The 27003-nt window shown below is 40.9% G+C and overlaps 1 protein-coding gene across 9 annotated transcripts in view; it reads left to right on the top strand.

The window, feature by feature from the left end:
- The window catches only part of TTLL5 (tubulin tyrosine ligase like 5), a 333039-nt gene that overhangs the window by 174624 nt on the left and 131412 nt on the right, over positions 1-27003 (top strand). For 8 of the 9 annotated variants that reach the window (XM_049898665.1, XM_049898667.1, XM_049898666.1 and 5 more), the window contains one exon: positions 17218-17372. The exons of the other annotated variant lie outside the window; for it this stretch is intronic. In XM_049898665.1, the coding sequence (XP_049754622.1) occupies positions 17218-17372 (155 nt within the window). The remainder of the gene's footprint in view (positions 1-17217; positions 17373-27003) is intronic. 9 annotated transcript variants of the gene reach the window in all.

Here is a 27003-nt window from a genome sequence, read left to right on the forward strand (position 1 = left end):
GCAGTGAAGTCATCCATCCGGGCCAGGGCTTCTTTTTGTTGGGAGTGTTTTAATTACTTTTTCAATCTGTTCTTTTGTTATGTGTTTATTTAGTTGTTCTTCCTCTGTTTGTGTTAGTTTAGGTAGGTAGTGTGTTTCTAGAAATTCACCCATTTCTTCTAGGTTGTTGGAGTAGTTAGAGTACAATTTTTTGTAGTAATCTGATACGATTCTTTTAATTTCAGTTGGGTCTGTTGTGATATCGCCCATCTCATTTCTTATTTGGGTTATTTGCTTCCTCTCCTGTTTTTCTTTTGTCAGTTTGGCCAGTGGTTTATCAATTTTGTTAATTTTTTCAAAGAACTAGCTTTTTGTCTTGTTCACACTTTCAGTTGTTCTGTTTTCTATTTCATTTAATTCTGCTCTAATTTTTATTATTTGCTTTCTTCTGGTACCTAAAGGTTTATTTTGTTGCTCTCTTTTTATTTGTTTAAGTTGTAGGGATAATTCCTTGATTTTAGCCCTTTCTTCTCTTTGTATGTGTGCATTTATTGATATAAATTGACCTCTGAGCACTCCTTTCGCTGTGTCCCAAAGGTTCTGATAGGAAGTGTTTTCGTTCTCATTGGATTCTATTCTTTTCTGTATTCCATCCTTGACGTCTTTGATAACCCATTCGTTTTTGAGCATGGTATTGTTCAGTTTCCAAGTGTTTGGTTTCTTTTCCCCACTTTTTCTGTTATTCATTTCTACTTTTATGTCCTTATGGTCGGAGAAGATGCTTTGTAATGTTTCAATGTTTTGGATTCTGCTAAGGCTTGCTTTATGCCCTAATATGTGGTCCATTCTAGAGAATGTTCCATGTGTGCTAGAAAAGAAAGTATACTTGGTTGCTGTTGGGTGGAGTGTTCTGTATATGTCTGTGAGGTCAAGTTGGTTGATTGTGGCATTTAGATCTTCTGTGTCTTTATTGAGCTTCTTTCTGGATGTTCTGTCCTTCACCGAAAGTGGTGTGTTGAAGTTTCCTACTATAATTGTGGAGCTGTCTGTCTCACTTTTCAGTGTTGTTAGAGTTTGTTTTATGTATCTTGCAGCCCTGTCATTGGTTGCATAAATGTTTAATATGGTTATATCCTCCTGGTATATTGTACCTTCAGTCATTATATAGTGTCCCTTGTGGTGGATTTAACTTTAAAGTCTATTTTGTCAGAAATTATTATTGCCACTTCTCTTTTTTGATTGTTGTTTGCTTGGTGTATTTTTTTTCCATCATTTGAGTTTTAGTTTGTTTGTGTCTCTGAGTCTCAGGTGGTCTCTTGTAGACAGCATACGGACGGATCGTGTTTTTTTTATCCATTCTGGCACTCTTTGTCCCTTTATTGGTACATTTAGTCCATTTACATTAGGCATAATTATGGATAGGTATGAGTTTAATGCTGTCATTTTGATGTCTTTTTTTGTGTGTTGTTGACAGTTTCTTTTCCCCACTTAATTTTTTGTGCTGAATAGTTTATATATTGTCTTTTCCTCTTTGTTGTAGTTGGTTTTGTTTCTGCCGCGTCTCTATGTTTTCTTGTGTTTTATTTTGATGAGTAGGATCATTAGTCTCCTTTGTGGTTATCTTAATATTTACCCCTATTTTTCTAAGTTTAAATGTAACTTTTCTTTGTAACACTTGGTCTTCCTCTGCATATGAAAGATCTGTGACTACATTTCTTAGTCCCTGTTTATTGTTTCAATGTTGTCTTCTTTTACTTAATGACATCGCAGTTTCCCTGTTTTGAGCTTTATTTTGTCTTGATCTGTTTTGGTGACTTCCGTATCTGGGTTGACAACTGATTGTTCTGTCCAATGTTCTAGTGTTGGATTGATATCTGATATTATTGATTTTCTAACCAGAGAACTCCCTTTAGTATTCCTTGTAGTTTTGGTTTGGTTTTTACAAATTCCCTATACTTCTGTTTATCTGGAAAAGTCTCAATTTTGCCTTCGTATTTGAGAGACAGTTTTGCTGGATATATGATTCTTGGCTGGCAGTTTTTTTCCTTCAGTGCTTTATATAAGTCATCCCACTGCCTTGTTTCCTTCATGGTTTCTGCTGAGTAGTCCGAGCTTATTCTTATTAACTCTCCTTTGTAGGCGACTTTTTGTTTATCCCTAACTGCTCCTAAAATTCTCCAGTTACTCGTAGGTTATTTCTCTTGGTAGAGTCCCACATGATTCTTAGGGTTCCTTCATTTTTTTTTTTTTTTTCTGATTTTTCTTCACATATAAAATATTGGTGCCAAATCCTGGATCTTCAGTCTCACCAGTTGTGCCTTCTACCTGCTCAGTTCTACTCCTCTGACTTTATTGAGTTGTCTAATTCTGTAATTTTATTGTTAACCTTCTGAATCTCTGACTGCTGTCTCTCTATGGATTCTTGCAGCTTATTAAATTTTTCATGATGTTCTTGAATAACCTTTTTAATTTCTTCAACTGCTTTATCTGTGTGTTCCTTGGCTTGTTCTGCGTATTGCTTGATCTCCTTCCTGATGTCTTGAAGAGTTCTGCATGTTCTGCATCTGGTAATTCCAGTAAAGCACCTTCATCTAGATGATCCCGTGATTCTTTGTTTTGAGAGCTTGTTGAAGCAATCATGGTCTGCTTCTCTATGTGATTTGATATTGACTCTTGTCTCCGTGCCATCTGTAAGTTATCGTATTGGTTTATGTTTGCTTACTATATCCTAGCTTCTTGCTTTGTTTTGTTTTGATATGTCCAAATAGGTTGCTTGACTGAGCTAGCTTGATTATTTTCGCCTTTGAAGCTCTAACGTCCTGTCACCAGATGACTAGATCTGTTATCAGGTATATGAGCCCAGGAGTCCATTCACTTTTCTTGTATGGATTCAGCTCAGGTGTCCAGGTAGTTGGTCATCAGTTGTGTGGTACAGGCTCTCTCCTACAGCCTTAGAGGGGCATGGGTGATTGGTGTAGGTACCAGTATCTGGTTGCACCAGGAGGTCACGCTCTGAACAAGGCAGGGGACTGACAACCGTCCCCCCAGTGTCTGCGAGGAAACCACATCCCTGTTCCCTAGAGCACACTGGTGGATGGGTTCTGCAGATGGACCTTGGGCACCCGATGCTTTTGGTTGTAAGGACTGGGAGGTACCAGTTATCCTTGGACCTCTGTTGTGGGTGGCTGGGTGATCTGATTGGAGCTACCACTCCTTAGGCCCCTGATGTGGGTAGATGAGGACCCTGTTTAATAGACAAAGTGGTGTCAAACGTCAGACACTCACCTTTCCACTGCACAGCTGAAACAGTTGCAGTCTGCCAACAAGGGCCTGTTCTTCTGTAATAGGCCCACACAGGTCCATGTGGGGGGAAAGGTATTCAGTGTCCATGGACTATTTATGCCCGGACAGGAGCTGCTTCTGTCCTGAGCTCCCCAGGTTAGTGGAGCTGTCAGATTATCTTTTCCCTACTTGTGAATTTATTCCTTCTCCAAGACCAGGAGAATGGCTCAGGGCACACAAGAGGACCTGTCTCAGGCCCAGGGGAATCAACAGCCAGTGAAGCCGGCTTGGGGACTGGGGGCGCAGTAAAATATACGCAGGTACTTAGCTTTTGCCGAGAACGCTGTTCTTCTCTGGTTCCAGAGGTGTGAGTAGGATGTGTGGGTGGCTGTTTCTCCCTGAGGAAACTGCGGCCAAACACTACCACCAGCTCATCACAGCCTGAGGATTCCTGGCGATTCAGGTCCAGCAACTCTTTTCTGCTTCTGAACCATCTCTCCCTCCCCCTGCTGCTCGGTCCATTTTCTAACTTTGCTTTTGATGTTCAGGGCTTCTAACTTGTCGTAAATATAATTGTTAAACTTGTTTTTTCGGGCCTTTGTTGTAAGAGGGTTCACCGGAAGCAACTGACTACCCTGCCATCTTGGCCTCGCCTTCCTCAACTAGAATTTCTGCTGGTCTTGGTTTATGCTATCTTCTCATGGAAATATTCCCTAGTCATCGTATTCATTCTTATGCATCCTTCCCGAGTCAGTATACATGCCACCTCTCACATATGCGTGCCATTTCACTCATCACGTTTTATTTATATGTCAAGATAGCTGCCTCCTTTAATAGACAGTGAGCTTCTTGAGGTCAGTTTTCTTCGCTGACTCAGAACCTGACTAATAAATGTTGTTGTTAGGTGCTGTTGAGTCAACTCCACCACGTGATGACTCCATGTGTGCCAGGGCAGAACTGTGCTCCATGGGGATTTCAAGACTGTGACTTTTCAGAAACAGATGGCCAGGGCTGTCTTCTGAGGTGCCTCTGGGTGGGTTTGAACCACCAACCTTTCAGCCAGTAGTCTGGCACTTAACCATCTGTGCCATCTAAGGAGCCCAACTCAAGGGGAGTATTCGATAAATGTGCTGATTCCACTAGACTCTAAGATACTTGTTTGAGGATAGGAACCATTTTAATTTTTTCACTTTTTTTAGCCTGGTATATAGTGTGTCCATAGTATATAGCTGTCCCTGAGTGACCCAAGCAATTAAACGCTTGACTACTAGCTTAAACATTGGTGGTTCAAACCCACCCAGAGGCACCTCAGGAAACAGCCCTGATGGACCTGCTTCTGAAAGGTTGCGGCCTTGAAAACCCTGTGGAGCAGTTCTGCTCTGCACACATGAGGTTGCTGTGAGTTCGAATCGACTCAGCAGCAACTAACAACATAACATATACTCTAGTATGCGCTCAGGGAATAATTTTTGGGTAAGTAAATAATGAAGAACCCCCTCTTCCCCAGCCAGAAATCATCTTTCCACCCTCTGTGTTCCTTTAGCTCTTCATTAGTCCCTGTCTGTAACAAGTCTGTTACAGTTATTTTGCATAGCTTTCTTGTTGAGTTATAGTGTGTTATGGCAGGTCACTCTAGTGCCATGACAGCACCTTGCACTTGGTAGGCACTATCACATGCTTGCTGAATTGAAAAGGATTCCTTTTCTGCATTTTGTCAATTTTTATAGTTTTTAAAAAATTTTTTCACCTTCCCATTTTTTATGTTGACATACTTGCTCTTTACAGTAAAGCAGCTGACATGCCTAGTTTGTCCTAGGCATTGTGCTAAGCACTTTAGATGCATTGTCTCTTTAACCCTGTGGGATAGCTACTTCTTTTTTACTTGAAGAAGTTGAGAGGACAGGTGACTCTCAAGGTTACACAAATGGTAAGTAGCTGAGCCAGGACCCAAACCCACATCTGTCTGACTTCGTGTTCTTTATTTACCTCAGTGTGGCTCTACCTTTTCGTATTTGAATCAGGACTCTAACACCTCATCAGACTGAAATGACTGTGAGCCTATTGTTCCCTGAGATCTTGCTGTAGCCAAGCCTGTACTTGAGCCTGCAGTAAGAAAGGAGAGATTGAATTTACTCTCTTTCCTGATTAGAAGTACTTTTCCACTCCCCGAAGCAGGTTGAGAAACATGTGGCCCTGTCTATATTATCAATTACTTATTAAGTGAACTCCTCATCAGGTTATTTTATGATGAAGTCACCTGATCCTTTGAAGAGGCAAAATTCAGCCTTGTTAATCACAAGAGAGACAGTCACAGCAGGAGCAGCCCCCATCAACTCACAAAAACTGAATGTATAAATGGTAAATACTGCAAAGGAATGTCTTTGGCAAATCTTGATCTGGAACTCTTTCTGGAGCTTGGAACACTAAATGTCTATATGTGTATGTATATTATGTAAATGAAGCTCAGCAGCCAGGGAAGGCATGCCAAGAGAATTTAGTGCTAACATAGTAGAATTGCAGAGATTCCCTGCTTTTCCCAACCCCTTTTAAAATTGGATTAACTCTGTAACCCTTATCACCTGGCAATTTACGTGCATGTTTCTTGAGGTTCATTTTCTCAGAATCCAGGAATTATACAAGAGTTGAAACTGCCTTAGAACATGTTTATTGGTTTTTGTATCTAAAGATTTAATACATGTTCATGAGGAGACTGTGTAAGGATGATTCTGTGTCATGGATTGAATATGTTCTCTAATATCTCTCCAGTGGTGAAAATCCTGAAATAAGTGCAGACCTGGAACATTGGGCTTTTCTCTTATCTGAGTGAACAGATCTTGGTCCACTAGTATTTCTAGTTCAAGGATTACCTTTTGCTCTAGCAACATATACTCAAGCCAGGAAGGGGGCTCGCTCTACAGCATTTCCCTGCTCCAGATCATTCAGAGCCCCAGGGTTGGGGGAATGAAAGCCTCAATGGCATGCTCGGTGATCTAGTCATATTCTGATGAGCCTTTATACATGAACGCCACAGAGGACATTAGTCTCAAGATGATGTAGTTCTGAGGACATTGTGAATGCAGATAAAGACACATTTATCTTCATGTAAGTCCAAGTGATTCTTAACCTATTTTGAGTCAGAGATCCCTTTGAGCTCAAAGGAAGGCTGTATTCTTTCTCCAGAAGAAATACACACTCAAACTTAGTAATTTGCATTCATACACTCCCCCACAAAGTTCCCTCTTGATATTCCGTGGACCTACTGTCTCCCAGTTAAGAGCCTTTGAAAACTTTCAGGTTGTATATGGCCATTAATACCAATACTTTAACCAAAAACGATCACTTAAATTTGTGATCATCTTTGCTTCACACGTTTTTTATGTATTTCAGTGATATCCCCCAATAGGAAGTAATCTCCATGAGAGAAAGGATTTCCGTCATTTTTTTTCATTGTCCTATCCTCAGTGCTCACAGTAGTGCCAAGCATAGCATAGGTGCCTAATCAATATTTGTTGAATTAATGAAATAATCTTGCAAAACCCCATTCCTAGGCCTCCTCAGACACTTAATTACACAGTGAAACCGGTGAAAACCGAACTCGATGGGACTGCCTTGTTATGCCAGGTCTTGCAAGTTTTCTGCCTTTGATAAGATGCAGTCTTACCACTTTTCTGTCACTCGTTATAGTGGAAAATATTTGAGTTTTCCTTCTCTGACCGGTTTCTGCCTTACACAGGTTCCAACTTTAGCAGGTTTTACGGTATCTAAGATTTAATGGAACATACTGTGATGAGGACATTGACCTATGCCCAGATTGTAAGCTGCATTGGGAATGCTGTGCCACCAATTTCTCACATTATAAGCTATTATTAAGGAGCCCTGTTGGCACAACGGTTAACCACTGGGCTGCTGACAGAAAGGTTGATGGTTCGGTCCCACCCAGCAGCACCGTGGGAGAAAAGACCTGGCAATCTTCTGTAAAAATTATAGCCAAGAAAACCCTGTAGGGCAGTTCTTTTCTGTCACATGGGGTTGCTGTGAGTCACAGTTGACTCAGTGGCACCCAACAACAACAACAAAAGCTGTTATTGTTACTGTTGAATTCCATCTCCATTTTGAAAAATAAGATACACGAGATTTGCAAGCAGCCTTACTGAACGTAAGGTTTGTTTGAGTGAATCTCAAATGGCGTGTTAGACCTTTGCAGTTTCAGTGCCAAGAAGAAACAAATGTAGTGTATACATTTTACAGACAAGAAGCAAAATCTTTTTGTCAAAGCACCTATGGCAAAGGGTTGGTTTTATTATTTCACCCAGTTGAGAAGCTTGCCGAAGGCTTCAGACCAGGTGAAGGTATCTCTAAAATTATGGAGGGCACTAACAGTACCAACACTTATCTCGCACTCTAGTCACTGATTATTTCATTTTCCCTAACTCCAAGATAGCACCTCCCTTGTAGGTGATGCAGAAAAAGGTGATTTGGAACCTCTGATTTCCTTGTTAGCCTTCCAGTGATATTTATCAGTTTTCTGCTCACCGGTGAAACTAGTTGCTAGCTGGAGGCTGTGTGTGTGCATGCATGCGTGTGTGTGTGTGTGACACAAAGGTTTTCTGGAATCTCTTCAGATGAGACCCATTTACTTATATCAGTCATTTTCTATGGAAAGGCTTTTGTGCCTGTTGGACTAAGCTCTGGGGATAGAACAGTGAATTAAGATATAGTCCATGCCCTCTAACCAAAAGCAAACCTGTTGCTGTCAATTCCAACTCATAACAACCCTATAGGACAGAGTAGAACTGCCCCATAAAGTTTCCAAGGAGCAGCTGGTAGATTTGAACTGTCAAACTGCCAGCCTTTTGGTTAGCAGCCAAGCTCTTAATCACTGCACCAACAGGGCTCCCCGTGTCCTCTAGGAGCTTGTAATTTGTGACGAAAGATAGGCAAATAAACTTACAATCATAATACAGAACAGATATAAATATAAGTTGATAGATAGATGAATGGCTGGATGGATGTGTATGTGTGTGTACCCATGTATTTTCTAGTTGTATTTTTCTCAAATGGCAATGATTGGTACTGTGTTAAGAACAGTAAAAGTCATGTGAAAACTTACAGGCCCCAGTCAGTGGATGGTTTTTGCCACTACATTTGCAGACCAGCCATACCTTTAAAAATGTAGACTTCTATAGTTTGTGATGAGTGGAGAGTGCCTTGTCCTTCAGGGACTGCAACAACACATAGGCTAGAACATATACATACAGATGCTGATGCTGTCAGTGATCTGGTAGAGGACTGGAGGACTCACAGTGAATACATGCATTCTTATTTTATTAGCTTGTGTTGTCTTTTCAGACATCCACTAAAACCCAGCCATCTTTAAATGTTAGTTTGTCTGGTTTTGTTGTTCCATGGTTGGTGGAAGTTACTGCAGACATGGATGTTAAACATTGATCCAGAGAGAAATCTGGCTGGAATCCAGGATTCTATAGTCACGACCTTGTGGTTCAGGAGGAGATGCCCAGGGAAGATCCTCTAGACAAAAAGCATCATGTTTATTCCAGTAAGATTTTTGGCTCCAAACTCCCCTGAGTGGAACCCCTAGCTTTGGTGACATGGGCTAGACTAGACCATGTGTGATCCCATGTCCTATTTGCACGCCAGGCCTAAAGCCTAGACTGACACCATCTAACTGGCCTCCGAGGCACCTTCCCCACAGGGCTGCCCCCCATTCTGGATTCTCAAACCATTTGACTGTTAAAGAGACACACGGAAGGATAAATCTAAGGAAAAGCACATTTTCCCATAAGGCCCTAGAGCGAAGCTGGCCTAAGCTGCCCATTCTTCAACCTTCCCTTAAATGGCAGGCAGCTCCGTCTTGCCCGGCTACCTGCATGGGAAGATGCAGTCAGAAAGACGACAGATCCAAGAAGAAAACATGACACCTGAACTCAAGTTCTTATCATCCGATTACAAACCATATTCTCAGTTCCAGTGCCCAGCACTCTTCCTTAGCTTGGGAAGGGAATGAGAGGAGACCAACAATAACATGTCCTACATCCCAGCTTTCTTACCTCTCCCCTGACTGTTGTTCAGATCTTAAGTGATCAGAGCTTTCCTTATTAGCCCCATCCCACAAAAAATCTAACAATATTAGATTTACCTACCTAAGCCACAGTCCTGATACAGCACTTCTCTGCTGAGAACGCCTCATCAGACTTGGATTGTCTACTAGATCAAGGTCAGAGTCATTAGTCTGCTGTTCAGGGACCTCCCCAAGCTGTTTTTCTGTCTGTTTCTTTTATTGCTCTGAGCTTTAGTCAAATTAGACTACTTTCTATCTCGGTTTACCAGACATCGTTCCTGCTTACCTGCCTCTGCATTTTTATGGATCCTTTTTCTTTCCACCTAGGAAACCCACCCCCACCCTTTTACCTATCTTTTTAGGCCCAGCTCAGATGCCTTCTTTGAATCTCTGTGTTGTTGTTGTTAGTTGCCATCAAGTCGGTTCTGACTCATGGTGACCCCATGCGTGCAGAGGGGAACTGCTCCACAGGATTTCAAGGCTGCAACCTTTTGGAAGCAAATCATCAGGCCTGTCGTCCAAGACACCTCTGGTTGGGTTCAAAACGCCAACCTTTCAGCTAGTAGTTGAATGCTTAACCATTTGAGCACTTTCATTACGGCAGTTACCACATTCTGGAGGCCTTAAATATTGCTATTGTGTAGGTGGCCAGTCTCACCTACTAGGTCGTAAATTCCTCGGTGGCTTAGAGGGCAGGGGCCACATTTTAATCTGTATAAACCCTGAGGACTTTATCCAAGACCTGGCCTGTGATAAGCAATGTGGCAAATATTTATTGAATTGTCTTTGAGGTTTGGACATCTTTGGAACATCCAGGACTGAAGCATTTTAGGGCAAGCCAACAAAAGTACCAGTGAACTAGTTAGGCCTGTCCCCAGACCCTCTGGATACCAAAGGTTATGTTCTGGGTGGGTGGTGGGTACATTCTGGGACTCCATCAGGGCATTACCGTCATATTTTAATTATAGCACTGGCAGCAGCGCTACTTTAGCAAACAGCAGTAACAAGCAGTAACACTTGGGCGGGCCAGAGCCGGAAATTGGCCTCCCTCTCTGTTTCTCTACCCCCTTTTCAATCCATCTCCTGTATTTATTCCTGCTGTAATTTAAACACCTGTCTAGATGGAATGCATGCAATGTGTCCCTACCCCACACATTCAGATATTTGCTCACCTGCCTTATTCGGAAGGCTGGCCCTAAAATAAACAGTGTTTTGGTCCTAAAAGACAAAATGCACTGAGGTCACCATGGCAATGGACATGGGGTAGGGAAGGGGAGTGGAACATCTGGATAAGCACCTCCAGAAGAGTGAAAGCAGAGGAAGAGAGGAAGGAGGAGGAAAGCGAGAGGTGAAACATCTGCCAAACAGGCACCAAGGCTTAGTGGTGGGAGGGCCCCGTGACCAGATTTCCCACAGGCACTCATTCGCTTAGCTGACCAGCCAGCGGAAGGCAGGGGTGGAGGAGCATGAACAAGCAGGTTGCTTTTAGGCTTAAATGTCTTGGTTTTAAAAAAAAAAATAACCACTCTTTCTCATGATAGGATGACAAGTAGACTTGGAATTTTTTGAAACTTGTTCTAAACTGTTCTACCCACTTTTTGCATCCTGGGCACATTTAATGATTACTCATTTTAATGTTTGAGCCTCTGAACAACACTGAGAAATATTAACCCCTTAAAGTTCCTGATGGAATTATTTTTTTCTATCACCCCCCCTTTGTTGTTATAGATCTTGTTCCTCACCCCATCGAGGGATTTCTGCTGTTTTTTGAAAGATCCCTTAAGCTTTGTGGAGGAGAGGAAGCCTTGAATGGTTCCTCTCATCTCTTCTCTCCTTTCCTTTTCTACCATCCCTATAGCAACTACTTCTCAAACTTGAAGATGCAGATAAATTACTTATGAATCTTGTTAAATACATGTTTTGATTCACTAGGTCTGGGGGTGGGCTGAGATTCTACATTTTAAAAAATTGGGGTAAAGTATATGTAACAAATTTTGCCATTTTAGCCATTTTTCACTGTACAATTCAGTGTGATTAATCACGTTCACCATGTTGTACAACCGTCATCATGATCCATTTCCGAATACTTCATCCTCCCAGACAGAAACTCAATACCCCTTAAGTGTTAGCTTCCCATTCTTTCCTCCCTCCAGTCCCTGGTAACCAATAATAAATTTTTCTTTCCCTTTAGCTATTCTGCACATTTCATATAAATGGGATTATACAGTAGTCGTTTTGTGTCTGATTTATTTCACTTACCATAAGGTTCATCCATGTTGTACCATATGTCAGAACTTCATTTCTCTTTATGGCTGAATAATATTCCATTGTGCGGATATACCACATTTTGTTTAGCGGTTCATCTGTTGATGGACGTTTGGATTGTTTCCACCTTTTGGCTGTTGTGAATAACGCTTCAGTGAACATTGGTGCAGAGATTCTGCACTTTTATCACACTTCCAGATAATGCTGACACTGCTGGTTCACAGACCATATTTTAAATTGCAAGGCTCAGTGACACAAGGCAGTAGGAGCTACACAGTGGTTAAAACTACAAGATAGACTTTGCATCGGAGAGACCAGGAATTGAATCCAGGCACTTCCGGTTACAATTATTTGTTCTTGAGCAAATTATTTGACCTCTAAACCTCAGCTTCCTCATCTATAAAATGAGGACAAGAATTGCATCTATCTAACAGTTGTTTAGAAGATTAAATGAGTGTGTGTGTACTAATATGCATAGAACGTGCTTGGCACAAACTGTCCATTGAATTAACTACCATTAGGGTTAATAAAATTATGTTGTTATTCTTAGTGGAATCCAAAAGGTATCACATTTGCATAAAAGTTGATTATGGTAAAACATTTTATAGGTCCAAATATAAAATAAGGTTCTTGTATGTTTATACTGCGTTTTTGCACATAAAGATGCTCATTCCCATTACAGTACGGCATGTTCTTTGAGTCATGGTTCCAATAATTAAAATAGGTTTTAATTAAACTATCCCTGTCTTCCAGAGCCCTTTGTGATCAGTAGTATGAACCTGTGAGCTGGCCAGCCTAGATTTAGTAGCATAGACTCTAGTATGGCCCAGAGAAGACAACTGACCCCATGGTTCTGATCTCTACTTTAACACTCTAATACTATGAACTAAAATGATGAGCCAGTGGTTTGCGAGTGGCGCTATGTCTTTATGTGCTGTAAGACTGTCCGTATTTAAAATCCTTAGCAGTGAAATGTTAATTATTCTTCCAAATCAGGTACATATAAATGCCATTTGTCTCTTTCTCTTTATTGATCAAACCTGGTTTTATCATTTCAAACAGAAATGTAGAGATAGATAGAGCCTGGTGACAGCCATGTTCCACAACCCTCTGTCCTTTCAGGGAAGAAACCTCCAGGTGTGAGCCCTAATTGACTGATAGAGTTTATTAAGGTCTAGTCCAATGCTAGGGGATTCGCCCTGCCTTTAGGTATTCCCTGGAGCCTTGGTGGCACAGTGGTTAAGAGCTATGGCTGCTAACAAAAGTTCAAATCCATCAGCCACTCCTTGGAAACCCTATGGGGCAGTTCTGCTCTGTCCTTTAGGGTCGTTATGAGTCACACTTGATTCAATGGCAGCAGGTTTGGTTTTAGGTAGGTCATCTCTATGCAGGTGGCTCTAGGGCCAACATTGATTGTTGGATCCATTCTAGTTCAGGGATTCTGTCTGTCCTTCCTGAAAACAATGGGAAACTGAAAGGAAGGATCAGAATCTTCCTTACTTCATTTAATCTAAGATGATTTGCTTGGACCAAACCTTGGCCAAGGATAAACCTGTGCACATGAGACTCAACCAGATCTGGGCAACAGCACTTTTCTAGAGCAGGGTTGGGAAACAGGTTCATATCCCTTGTTACTTCTGATTGATTGGTATGGACTATGTTAAGAAGATTTTTGAGGACTTATCCTAGTCAGTCCCGAATTATTTGGTGATTGATTAGCAGTGCGTGCCTGAGGATGGGGACAGAGTGGAGGGTAGTTGTGGCATACTCACCATCTTCTAGATAAAACCTCAGAGGTAAGAATAGAATATTTAAAGTAGAGGGACAGGTTATTATCATTTAGTAGAGACAGGTTATTTATCAGCAGCCATCTTTTGGAACAAAAGGCGAGAAGCCTTAATAGATTTCTTATGTAGTCTGTCATTAAAGTAGTGGTCATGTAATATCTCTCAAAATAACAGTGACACTTTGCTTTTATATAGAAGAAAATCACAATGATGGTCAATTCTTGGTTTCTTCATGGAATAAGGAACGGATGTTACATGAATAATCAAAACCCACCAGTCGTCCAAAATTTGTTTTATGATCATCCCACCTTTTACCGTACCCACCAAGAAACAAAACTGCCAGTTGAGGATGGTTTTGCTTTGCTTTGCTTCTTTAATATCCTCGGTTGACAGGTTATAAATGGGAAATAAGATTTAAGGGAAAGAAGGAAAAGCTAGTATAATTTTGAATAACTGATCTCCAAATAAACATTGTTTTCCAAATTTGAGGACTGTATCTGATTACATTTTCCAAAACTCTAATACTTAAAGGTAACTAGGATTGTTTCCCTACTAGTTTTAAAACTAGAAAATGAATTTTAAAACAAGAGTACCAGTTTTGCAACTGTTTTGTGACCTTCTTCCAAATTACTTACGATTACCCTTTCTGAGCCTTTGTTTCTCCATTTAGTTAGTAGTAGTATTTACCTTCATGAGTAATTGGTAAGGAGTAAGTGAGCTATAATACCCAGAATGTCTGGCATTAGTACTCTAAGGACTCAAATGTTAAGCCATATTACCTGGAAAAAGTATACCAACACACTTGAGTTGAACAGTCTCCATTCTCACCTCGGCACTACTACTTACGAGGTCAGACAACTTTTGTCTAGTTGTTTATCCTCTCTAGACTTTGGTTTCTTCTTTTGTGACATGGAGATAATAATAGTGCCTACTTGAAGTGATTGCTCAGGATTACATGAAATGATTCATATCAAGATAATGCAAGAACATCTAACCTAGAGCACAGCACATAGTGAGCCTTCAGTAAGTGTTAACTATTATGATGAAAATGATGGTGTCTAAATTAGGGACAGTTTGTCAAAAGATAAATTTACCCAATCTGATCTCTTCTCCTTCCCATTCACCAGTCTCTAGACTACAGATTACACTAAGCACAGGAAGGTGGTATGTACATTTCACTTACTTTATTGGTGTTCCACTACAAAATATGAATAAGCCTCCTTTATTAAGTTTCGGCACAACTGACTAAAGGAGTAATTGGAGAAGCTATTAGTTATCATAAAGACCTTTCTCACTTTGTTATATTTTTGTAAAGCTGCAAGATCATTTCTAGTTTGAAAGGCCTGATGTTTAAGGCCAAAGATCAGGGCAGGAAGGAGGACGTTCTTTGTGGGAGCAGCAGTGTGTTCAGTCCTACAAGGAGCCTTTTTCATTGTCTATGGACCTGACCTATGTTACTTCTAGTGTATAGGAAGAAGAATAACAAAGCACTTCAAAGGAATGAGAGGCCAGAGAAGAGGCAGTCCCATAAACTACCATTACATCTTCCCCGACCTTTAGGCAATCTATGCCTTTCTTCTCCTCCTGGTAGAAGCAGAAGGCGATCAGAAATGATAGATCAAGGTTGAGTCATGGGGCTTCTTCTAAAGACTGGCCCACACTGAAGGCACAGCCAGAGGGTCCCCTAACACAGCCTCCAAAGACATCAGAGATCCCTCTGACCTGTAGAAAACAGCTGTTTCAAAAATATATATATTTTGAGTCCTTTGGTGAGAAGACACCGGATGGACTGTTTTCACTTACTACACTCTATAGCTAAGACTGAAACACTATACTGTTACTAAAAATGATTTTTTTTCCTTTAGAATTTCTAGATATTTATCTTTTTTTTTTTTTAACTCAAGAACTATTCCATTTGTAAATGTGAAAATTGTTAGCTACTGAACCATTTTATAGGCGAACACTTTTTCTTGGAACTGAAATCTCCCGAGGACTTACGTTACCATTCTGTAGTGCCTCAGCCTAAAAACCCTGCATTCGGCTTTGTCTGCCTTCTTTTCCAGCATCCCCTGTGCATCTTATTTTGAAATGCTTCGTACAGCCATCCTTTTCTGATTCCATTGCCACCACTCAGGTTTTAAGCTTATCACCTCACATCTATATTTCTCATAATAATTTTTTTCCGATTGTAAAAGTAATATATACTCAGCTTAGAAATTATAGATACATATAAAAACCAAAAAACTCGTTGCCTTCGAGTCGATTCCGACTTACAGCGACTCTGTAAGACAAAGTAGAACTGCCCCATAGAGTTTCCAAGGAGCGCCTGGTGGATTTGAACTGCTGACCTTTTGGTTAGCAGCTGTAGCACTTAACCACTACGCCACCAGGGTTTCCACAGATACATATAAGGAAGAAAATCAGCTGCCACTCAGAAATAGATGTTATTTATATTTCGGGTTTTTATTTCTAGTCCTTTAAGGTGTGTACCTGTGTGTTTGTGTGTGTGCATGTGTGTATTTAGGAAAACGTGGATCTACTCTGTATACAGTTTCATACTGTGACTTTTATATTGCGATTTTTTTTTTTTTCTTTTTGGTACTCAGGATACCAGCATTTTCCCATATCATTAAGTATTTTTCAAAAAAAACATTTTTGTAATGAATACATAATATTTCCTTGTATGGATAGAAGAAAATTTCTTTAACATTACTGTTAACCGTTTAGATCTTCTCCTTTTTACAATATGAAAAACAGTGCTTGTTTTTCAGTATGTGTTCACAGTATGCTATCATGGTTAGAAATATGGGCTTTGGAAGTAGAAAGACTGGTTCAAATACCAGCTCTGCCATTTATTTGTTGTGCAATTCTAGGCCTTAGTTTCTTTTCTTTGTACTTAATAAAATATATGCAATGTCCTTATTTATACAGAGCTTGTTTTTTTTTTTTTTTTTGACACATAGTAAATTCTAATAAATATCAACTGCTCTTATGGTTGTCATTGTCATTAATCGTGTGTGGTTATTTTTAGCATAGTTCCTAGAAGTTAGATTATAGCATCAAAGTGTATGACTATTTTAATGCCTTTAATAATTATTGCCAAATGGATTTCCAGAAAGATTCTACTGATTTATAGTCACACAAGTAGCTTAAGTGCCTAGCTAATCTCACCTCGTGCCACTATTGGGTCTGTATTTTTTATTATCTTATACCAATGTGACACACAAAAGCAGTATCTTACAACTTGCATTTCTGTGGTTACCAGTGAAAATGACTAATTTTAAATGTTTCATTGGCCAATTGTATTCCTTCTTTATAAATTGTTTATTGAAGTTAGTGCCCATTTGTTGACAGTCCATCTTTTCTTTCCAAATCACTGAGTTCTTTGAATATTATAAAAATTATTATTAATAACTAGAACATATTAAGCATTTAGAACTTTCATATGAGGAAACATGGGCCAGAAAACTAAGTAGTTTGCCCAGTTTCTTAGAATATTGCCTGGCAGAGCATAAGTACTCAGTAAATTCTTGCTGTTTTTGTTATTCACCTTTGTGTTTCGTCGTACCTGGCATAGTTCAATGCCTTGTACATAGCAGGAGCAGAATAAGTGCTTGTTAACTTATAGTGACACTAACCACCCTCATTGCTGCTGCTCATGGACAGAAGCCAACCTTTAGTGGCTCCTTTGTCACAACCACTGTTTCAGCTCAGATGAGTTAGCATCCCCTGGATTCTACTGGATCCTGATTTTGCCCATATGTTTTTAATGATACTTTTCTCAAACTCTGTAAAATCAGGCTGTTTCCCTAACTTCGCTCCTAGGTATCAAACCTGAATTTGGCAAGTGGCGTCATAAGCAGGAGCAGTGCTTCAACTCCCCCCACCCTCCGGTCTGTCATCAGTCCTAATGTCCCAACGTGGTCAACACAGTCAGAACCCCAAGCTCCCGAGAGTCACTCCAGCCCTCCCGGAAGCAGGTATGTGAAGGGCCGTGGAGCTAGTGTCTGGGCTACGCAGGGACGACAGCTTGAGTCCTAAGCATGTCCGTCCCACCTTGAGTTCTGTACAGAGACACCAGTAAGGCAGATGCCTTTCCCCGCCTGTCCAAATCCTCTGGCCCTTAGGTAAGAAGACCTTGTTTTACTTGTGAGGCAGTTTTAAGCTAAATTGAATGAAAAGGAAATTTCTGATACAGTTAAGTAAATTCACTTCTGGGTGAAAGAGCAAAAATTTATACTGCTTAGTCCTTGCCTGTAGTCAACATTGTCATGTACTGACTTTGGCATTTTCTTCCTTGTCTCCTAGTTTGTTTTTATACCTCACACTACACTGTGTTTCAGTAACTTTGGACTTTTTTCTTTTGAAGGACATATTTGTCTTTTGTGTTTTCATCTAGGTTATATCATTAAACCCCAAACAGCTTCCCTGGACAATGTTCATTTGGGAATTGGGAAGGAAATTACCTTTATATAGTTGAGAGAAGTGGCAATGGAAAAAATTCAAATAGATTCTGACCATAAAGTAAGCAACTCCCAAATTAAAAAAGAAACCACTGTATTAAATTCTGGTCTTACTCCATATTTTATGTCCCCCTCTATAAAAAATGTAAGAAATGGATTCCCAATACATCTTGCTTTCGAGGCCATTAAATATGGGTTAAATTGAATCAGTTTCTGAGTCAGATGAGCTGGAGAGAAATGTGAGTGTTACGATGAAATACTCTGACCACCTGAGCTATTGATCCTTCCAAATTAAGACGTTCCACGACAGGTGTTCCGCCAGGTTCCCACCCCTGTGCAGCTGTACCAGCCTCAGCCCAGCAGTCTCTTAGTATGCTGCCTTGCCCTGAGCTTGGGAGGGGTGATCAGAGACTAGTCGGAGGAAATAATTGTTGTTGTTGCCGCTAGAATTATTACTTAAGGAGCTAATTTGGGAAGCAGAAACTCTGCCCAGGAAGCAACATAAACATAAGCACATTAGATCATGCTCTGCTTGGTACAGTGTCTTTCATCCACCAGTCATTGTGGTCAGGGGAGAAAAAAACATCATCTCAGCTGAGAATTACAAAGAGTTGAAGATGTAGAGGAAGCAATTTTTAAGGTCGGGCTTTCTCCCACACCATTCTCTTCACAGGAGAAATCTGTTGTTTGGTGATTTACCTTTCGATCTATATAGGGCAGATGCATTCCTTAAACATAAGTTGGAAAAAAATTGTTTAGATACCATAGATGTTTCTTTTCCATAGACTCATTATGAAACCAGAGCCTTGTTTCCAGGAAAAACATTTTTACCGCAATCTGGATATATTATCTGTATGACAGGCCACAATCATTTTCCATACTGTAAACAAGATAAAACTACACATTTTTGGGAAGTAGAGTTTAGCATTTTTTTTTTAATACTTGTAGATAGAATTCAAAAAGGTTTTTTTTATTAAAAATTATGGCCAGATTTAGAGCCTTCTCTTGGTAGCACCTGTTAATACCAAGACACAGGAAGATAAAGGTCAGACCTAGGACCTAGGGTTCAGCACTGTGAGTGGCCTTCTCCCACACCAGACTGCTCAGGAGCACGGTGTTACACAGTTTACTCCTGAGGCATTGCAGCCAAAAAGCACCACACACACACACACACACGTGAATTTCCCTGGTCTTTTCCTTTTTGGGTTAGTTACATTCACAGTAGCCCCCTTCTTACCTCCTCTTCAAGTGTAAGGACCAGTTTTCAGGTCCCATTCCATCCCGGGCAGCCCTGGGAAGTCTTCCCCTGCCCCCGGGTAATCCCTGGTTGTCAGGACTGCCTGGGAGCTCACCTTCAGAGTACCAATTCCTGGTGAAATTCCTAGAGGAACCCACCCTAAAGCAGCCCTAAATGGACTCTCAGAAGTCCTTCCAGACCGGGCTGTGATGTGGGCCGCAGCCAGACCCCCAGCCGGCATTCTGCACAGTACTATGTCCCATTTCCGTTTTTATCTGGTAAGTCACAGTTTTCTGGGTATTTGTTTAGTCTCTTATTTTTCCTCTCTTAGTAGTAAGGGTGACTGAGTTCAATGAATATGGGCTTAGTAGCTTAGAAATGTGAGTTTTATTACTGGTTTTGACACTAAGTGACCCTAAGCTATTTATTTAATCTTTTTATTGGGTAAACATACTTACATATAAATTGGCCTCTTTCGAGAGCCTGTAGATTGCCCTTAAAGCTCTTTGATCTCCCCGGAAGTGGGTGCTAAGTAAATGAAAGGAACTCTTACTAGTTACTTTTACAATAGCAATAGTGTATTCCAGTGCTGATAAATGCTGATAATTCACTAAACCAGGGGCTGCCCTGTAAACAGTAATGAGATGTAAAGAGAATTCCATTGCTGGCTGTACTTTTCATCTCTGCATGTCAGAGGATTCAGTGACTTGGTAGCCACAGGAATGAAAACTGGTGACTCACGAGAACTCTTTAACAGTGTTATTTTTCATTTCCCTGTAGTGTTGCTATTGTTCCCAATTTTATGGATCACACAAATTTTCACCAGACAACCTTGTTCTTCCCCCGCTGTTTTGAAACCACCCCAAATGCAGCCTCAGGGCTGTCGTCTCCCATTGGGTCAGTGTGAGCTCAGCCCAGATCCTCAAATCCCTTGGTTCCTCTGGTCTGTCTGGAGTCCCTGTTTGAGCTTTGTTGTGGGAGAGGAAGGCAAAGAGCCCACGACTTGCCCAGACAGTCTGAGGCCTGGCCATGTAGCTTGCTGCTCCCTAGACACTCTGGAGTTGGACTTGGCCAGCCATTCCTCTGTTGTTACTTTTCGGAGGTAATAAGTGAGATTAATTGCAGGCCATTCTCCAGAAGAGAAAGTAGCCAGGGCCAAATGCAGTCACATGTTGGGAAGGCTGAGGTGTGCCTCCCAGCAAGGCCGACTTAGAATTATACAACAGAGCCTCCAAGATGCAGGTACCAAGTGTTCATGACTTCTTTTTTTCTTAAAGTGATTATTTCCAGGTTTTAGATGCTGCTACTTTTTTTACGTGGGTATTTAAGCTTTTCTTTAGCCAAAGAGATCAGTTAGATCTTCGAGTTGTCTTTTAATTAGCCTTTTTCCTGGGCACATGGGGAGTCATTAGGCACTCAGAGTTGATGTCCAGAGTCATCTCCTGACAGCTGCTGGCCATCCGTGTGACTGGACCATGTCAGGGAGGATAGTTTTCTAGGTGAGGAGCACTCAGTGGGTCTGTAGTGCAGTTTTCTTTGTGAGACCTGGAAGGGTTACTGTAAAGTCTTGGCTGCTGCTTGGGATGATTTGGGAAGGACAGGGCCTCAGACGGCTTGGCAGGAACCTGAGGCCCTGTTTTGTTCCAGTCCAGCCCTTCCTTGTGGATCGAGCTGTCAGGGAATCCCACGAATGTCTGGCTTCTGCCCCTGTGTATGTTTTTCCAGCATTTGTCATTGAATTATTTTTATCCTCCTCTGGCTTTTTCACACATGCAACCTGGGGATTTGTCTGTTCCTCGATATTAAAGGTGGGGGGGAGGGTTGAAAAAGAACACAGCCGTGTGTTTATTCTTGCTGTTTGCAATAGGGCAAGACCTCATGGCCAGAGCTGGTGGGCTGGGCCAGCCTCCACGCTTGAGGGAACATCTTCACGTCAGAACTTCACATTTTCTGCCAGGGAATGGGACACAATGAAGCACCACATATGGGAAATTTGGGCTGTATTTGGTGTGACCCTGCCTCTCTGCCCTCTTACTCTTCAGTGATAACTATAAAGAGTCTGGTATTCTGCTTAACATGAATTCTAGGAACAGGTTTTTCAGAGTTTCTGATTCTAGTTTAGCTAATATGCCTTTCCCTTCTTTTAATTTTTTTTTGTACTTTGATAACTCGTGTTTTTATTCACTAAATAATATTCCATCGTATGGATGTACCACAGTTTGTTTATCCATTCACCTTCTGAAGAACAACTTGGTTGCTTCCTATTTTTGGCAATTGTGAATAAAGCTTCTGTAAACATTTGTGTGCAAGTTTTGTGTGGATATAAGTTTTCAGCTCATTTGGGTAAATGCCTAAGAACAGGATTGCTGAGTTTTATAGTAAAATACATCATAATGACCTATGACGTTGGGCATCTTTTCATATGTTTATTTGCCATCTGCATATCTTCTTTACGAGGTGCCTGCTCAGATCTTTTGTATGCTTTTCAACTGGGTTGTTTGTTTCTTCAGGGCTTCAGACCCGATTTTCTTCCTTCTTTTGCTGGAGAGTCAGGTCTCTGCCTTCTCACCCTTTCATTCTCAATCTCCTCGGAAATACTGAGCTTATTCATTTCTTTAAAAAATATTCCTGTGCATGTTTTATGTGGCAGGCATTGCGCCAGATGCTAGGGACATAGGAGTAAATACAACATAGTCATCCTGATCTCACTGACTTTACCATCCAGGGTGTGTATCTTCCATGTGCTGAGCATAGTGCTGTGTGCTGGGTGGGCTCTAAAAAGCTTTTAAGACATGGTTTTTGACCAAAGACTCCATCAGCCTGAGACCAGAAGAACTAGATGGTGCCCAGCTACCACCAATGACTGCCCTGACAGGGAACATAACAGAGAATCCCTAATGGTGCAGGAGAAAAGTGGGATGCAGACCTCAAATTCTAGTAAAAAGACCAGACTTAATGGTCTGACTGAGACTGGAGGGAACCCAGAGTTCGTGGCCCCCAGACTCTCCGTTAGCCCAAAATTAAAACCATTCCCGAAGCCAGCTCTTCAGACAAAGATTGGACTGGACTATAAGACATAAAATGATACTGATGAGTAATGTGCTGCTTAGCTGCAGTAGACACATGAGACTATGTGGGCAGCTCCTGTCTGGAGGCGAGATGAGAAGGCAGGATGGAGGTGGGGGCGGGGGGGTGGGACAGGAACTAGTTGAATGGACATGGCAAATACAGGGTGGAGAGAAGGAGCGTGCTGTCACATTGTAGGGAAAGCAACTAGTGTCACATAACAATGTGTGTATAAGTTTTTGTATGAGAAACTGACTTGAATTTTAAACTTTCACTTGAAGCACACACACAAAAAAAAACATGGTTTTTGATCACTAAGAGGTTACATCTACCAAGGAGTAGGAACCATCTACATACGGAACAATTAGAGAAGAGTGTCAGGTGACATAGAGCAAAGATCTAAATTTTAGGGCACAGGCAATTAGAAGAAAAAGTATCAAGAAGAGGATGTGTAAGGATCTAAAAGAGAGCTCCATAGTTCCACAAAAGTTATTCAGTGCCCAAAGAGGCAAAGTGAACCATGACGATGGACGTTTGTGTGAGAATAAAAAAAGTTTACTTCTGTCCTCTGTGTCTGTGTAAGGGAATAATCCTGAGCCTTATCCTTTAAATGCTCTTATTTCTCTAAAAGCATGCTAGCTTTATAGAAAATGAGGCCAGTCACCCCTATAAGAAAGATGCCATGGTGTAGTGGAAAGAGGAGGGGCTTTAAATTTAGACAGACCTGGGTCTCACTTACTATGTTGTGTGATTTTGGGCAAATTACTTAGCTTCTCTGAGCCACAATTTCCCCATTTAAAAACGCAGATAATACCTACCTCATTAAGTGGTTATAAGATTAAGTTGTGTATACAAAAGCAGCGCTCATAGTTTTTGAGAACTCTTAGTTCCCTTTTCAGAAAAGAGAAAAACTTAACATTGGACTTGCTTGGGATATGGTACTGCTACTGCTGTTTAGTTTAGTGCCTAGTTTAGATCAGGACTTCAAACTGGTTCAGCCCCCTGCTGAGAATTTGCATTTCCACTCCAGGTATACTGAATCAGAATCTACATTTTAACAAGATCCCCTTGACCCTTTTGTTGAAGGATGACTTCTTTCTACTTAGCAGGCCCATCCTCTCTGCTCTCTTCTTCTGAATGTTGAAATTTTCATTGCAGCTCATTGTTCCAGCCAGTAAACACTCATATTTTCCATCCATCTGGGGGTCGAGCTTTGGGAGGGCTTTTCTCTGGAGGAGTTTGGAGCTTATAATTTTGTACTTTATCCTGTTACATAAACAATACTCTCTCGCCAAACAGCACAATCACAAAAAGAAACCACTTCTTTGGGGAACTAAAAGAAAAAAGCCTTTCATGTTCAGAGCAGGGCTTCAAACTGGTTCTTCCTGTTTCAATCATGACCAAGGAAGTGACACCGGAACAGACCTGAATTTTTAAAATTTGGGTGAACCAGAACCATAACCTGAATGGGAAAAATTATGGGTCAAAGCCCTGCTAGAAACTTAATCTCCGTCTTAGGAAACAAGGGCAGCATGCACATTGCATAGCAACCAAATCTCTTGCCTGTCGGATTTTGCACAGTTGGAAACAGTGGTGCCCCGCTCCAAGATGACAGCTGACTGTGCTGCTTTGAATGTGTATTTCTCTCCTCAGTCCTGGCAGTAATCCAGTCTCACCCATCAGGCTCCTGAAAAGGGCTCACTACACCGTATCCATTCCAGGGCTTCGATCTGTAATTTTTTTTGTTCTGGTAATGGTTCCAAATCACCCAAATTTTTAAAATTCAGGTCAGTTCCGTCTTCACTTCATCAGCCATGACTGAACCGGTTCAAACTGGCAAACCAGTTCAGAGCCCCGGTTCAGCGCTCTGAAGAAGTGATATTTCATTCCTATTCACCTCCCTTCTCTCCCTTCCTCCTCCTGAATCTTACTCTCACCATTCCTTCCTCTTGAGTAAAATGTTTCTGTGACACACCAGTGATAAAGACTGGTGCTTCTGTCTGAAGGGCCTCTGCTTCTCACTTAGTTGGATGCATAACCTCTCCAGGGTTTTACCCTGCATCAGTTCAATCTCCATGAAAGACCCTGCAGTTTCTCATTCACCAAGAGGGCTGTGTGCCGTGGGTGTTTGTAAGAGGACCAGAATGATTGGGCTTCTGCATATTGCCAGGAATTTTGGTAAATTTAGGTGATGTGTTAAAAAGATAGGTGTCTGGATCTCATGCGAGGGCCCAGGCAAAGTGGGTTTGGGAACTCGGGGACTAGTATGAGGAGTAAAAGAAGTGGTTGTTTTCTTATCTGCAAGCCAAAATAGAATGGATGTTGTTTTGTGGTTTGTCAGTATAGTGTTTTTTTCAGTTTCATTTGCTTCCTTCCCTCTCCCTAGTATTGTAGGTTAAGCACCTTACATTTCTGTAGGATTAAAACTCACACGCACAATGTCATTGCTTGAGGCAAGACCCTATCTTGTTTAAAGGTTCATTTTGTAATCTGTGCAAAATAGATGATTTCTTTGGTTTTTAAGAGTCTTGAATGGCAAAACTCCATGTACTAAACTGAATTGAGAATCCATAATTCTAGAATTAGGAAATTATACCAGAATTGCCAGATTCATAATTTAGTTTAATTCTCCTCACATGGCTTTTCTATGAGCTTCTATCTCTCAAGTTGACCATGTTTTACTAGTCTTGAAAGAGCTTGGAAAGAATCACAGCGGTGAGGAAACCCTTCTCTGTTTGTTTCTGACCCCTGTAGAGAAACATCAATGATCCATTTTTAAAGCTTAGTGTTGACTCAAGAATTTAGAAGGAAGACCAGCTGGCCTCTCTGAACCTTTAATTAAAGATTGCATTCTTTCCTCCTGCCCTTCTGTCTGCTGAAAGACTCTCAGCAAATTATTGACCAAGTACAACCAAGAAATCGATGTTTGTTTGTTTTAAATTGAGGTAAAATTTACATAACATAAATTAACCGTTTTAAAGTGAACAATTCAGAGGTCTTCAGTGCATTCACAGTGTTGTACAACCACCACCTCTACGTGGTTCCAAAACACGTTCATCAAACTCCATGTGCATTAAGCAGTTGCTCCCCGTTTCACCATCCCTCAGCCCTGGCCAGCACCAGCCTCAGCCTGTCTCTAAGGATTTACCTCGTATAAAAAAAAAAAAAAAAAAATTTTTTTTTTAGATATTTCATACGAATTGAATCATATAATATGTCACTTTTTGTGTCTGGCGTCTTCCACTTAGCATAATGTTTGTTTTTATTTTTGTAAAAATTTATTGAAAAACCTTAAAGTCGCCTGGGGGGTGGTGGGGGGACAAAGAAAGGGATCCGCCCCCCAAGCCCTCAGTGTGGCGGAGTCCACCCAGTGTCGTAGGCCCCTGCACCATGCTCTGGACTTGAGCGTTGTGAACCTGTGCTGCTGTGAACATGAGTGTACAGTCAGTGGTTGTTTTTTTTTTTAAGTCCTAGGTTTAAGAGGCTACAAGGAAAAAAAAAAACTCCCTGTATCTATGTTTTTATGAAAGTAAGCAATAGAATTGTAGCTTCTGAAAAGGAGTAAAAACCCTCTCTTCCCTGCAGCCACTTTGAAGAACAAAGTTTTAGCATAGGTTCTGGTTTTGGTGTAGGTTCTTGGTAACTGTTTTCTTTCCAGAAAAGAGGCAGACATGAAATTGAACTTGGCTTGGGGTGTGGTATTGCTACACCACTTAGTTTACTACCTAGTTTAGATGAAGTTGACCAACACCCATGGTCAGTGTCATACAGTATCATAGCAGGGAAAGCAGGAATACCGAATCACGATACTGAGGTTTGCGTTATTTGTTTATTGTGAAGTATGCATATATTAAAATAGTGATTAAAAATCACTAAAATCCTCCTCAAGAAAAATAACTAGAGAAGCTGAACTTAAAAGGTCATTTAAATATGGAGCCCAGTATTTCTTGGGAGAGAGACGTATATGAGTGCTTGGGGATTGATGTGTGCATCATACGGCAGGCATGGGTGTTCGTTATAAGCAACAGTAGAGCTTCTTGTCCTGACTGGATCGTTCTTATGCTTCAGAGACAGTTAAGGAAGGATTCGTGGCTTTTGTGAATCTTCAGGCTAAGACTTATATTAATTTGGCTTCAAAGCCAATAATCAATACCATGTTTGACTTGGTTCTTAAAATAAATTTTACTGTTTTTCTGTGATGAGAGTGAAATGCAGGTAAAACACGGGTGACTACAATTCGGAAGGATTTAGATGAGAATAGCAGGCTTTCTGGCACAGCAGGTAAGGAAACTATAAAGGGGGTTAATAAATGAGATGTACTTCAAAGCTAAAGGAAATCAAATTATGTTCTTCTGAAATTGGGTTGCACCAAGGAAAATTGAGTAGATGAAAGAACCTGCTTGAACCCAGCACAGACATTTGAAATACAAGCTCCCGAAAAAGAGTTTTGTTATCTTCTTCACCAAATATTTAGTAGGTTGAAATATTTGAAAAAGAGGAAAGGTGAAAGTGGTGATAAGTGACGTTCCAGCTGGGAAATGGCTTCATCTGGTAGTTGTTATAACAGTGTTATCCAAAAATTAACAGATATGTGCTGAATACCTCTAAATAAAGGCGCTGGCCTGAACTCTGAAGGAGGTATTAATATTAGAGTCCCCGTCCTCAAGGAGGAAACTTAATAATCATATAAATTACTAATGCAAGCCCTATAAAGCAATATGTGCTTAATTGTTGAATAAAAGGAATATATTGTAAGTGGTAAGGGTTCAGAGAGCCGGAGAAGCTGGCAGAAACTTCATGGAAAAGAAAGAGTGTAAACTAAATCTGGAGGGCTGGATGGAGCTT

This window comes from Elephas maximus, chromosome 10 (genome assembly GCF_024166365.1).
Source record: "Elephas maximus indicus isolate mEleMax1 chromosome 10, mEleMax1 primary haplotype, whole genome shotgun sequence".
Taxonomy (NCBI): domain Eukaryota; kingdom Metazoa; phylum Chordata; class Mammalia; order Proboscidea; family Elephantidae; genus Elephas; species Elephas maximus.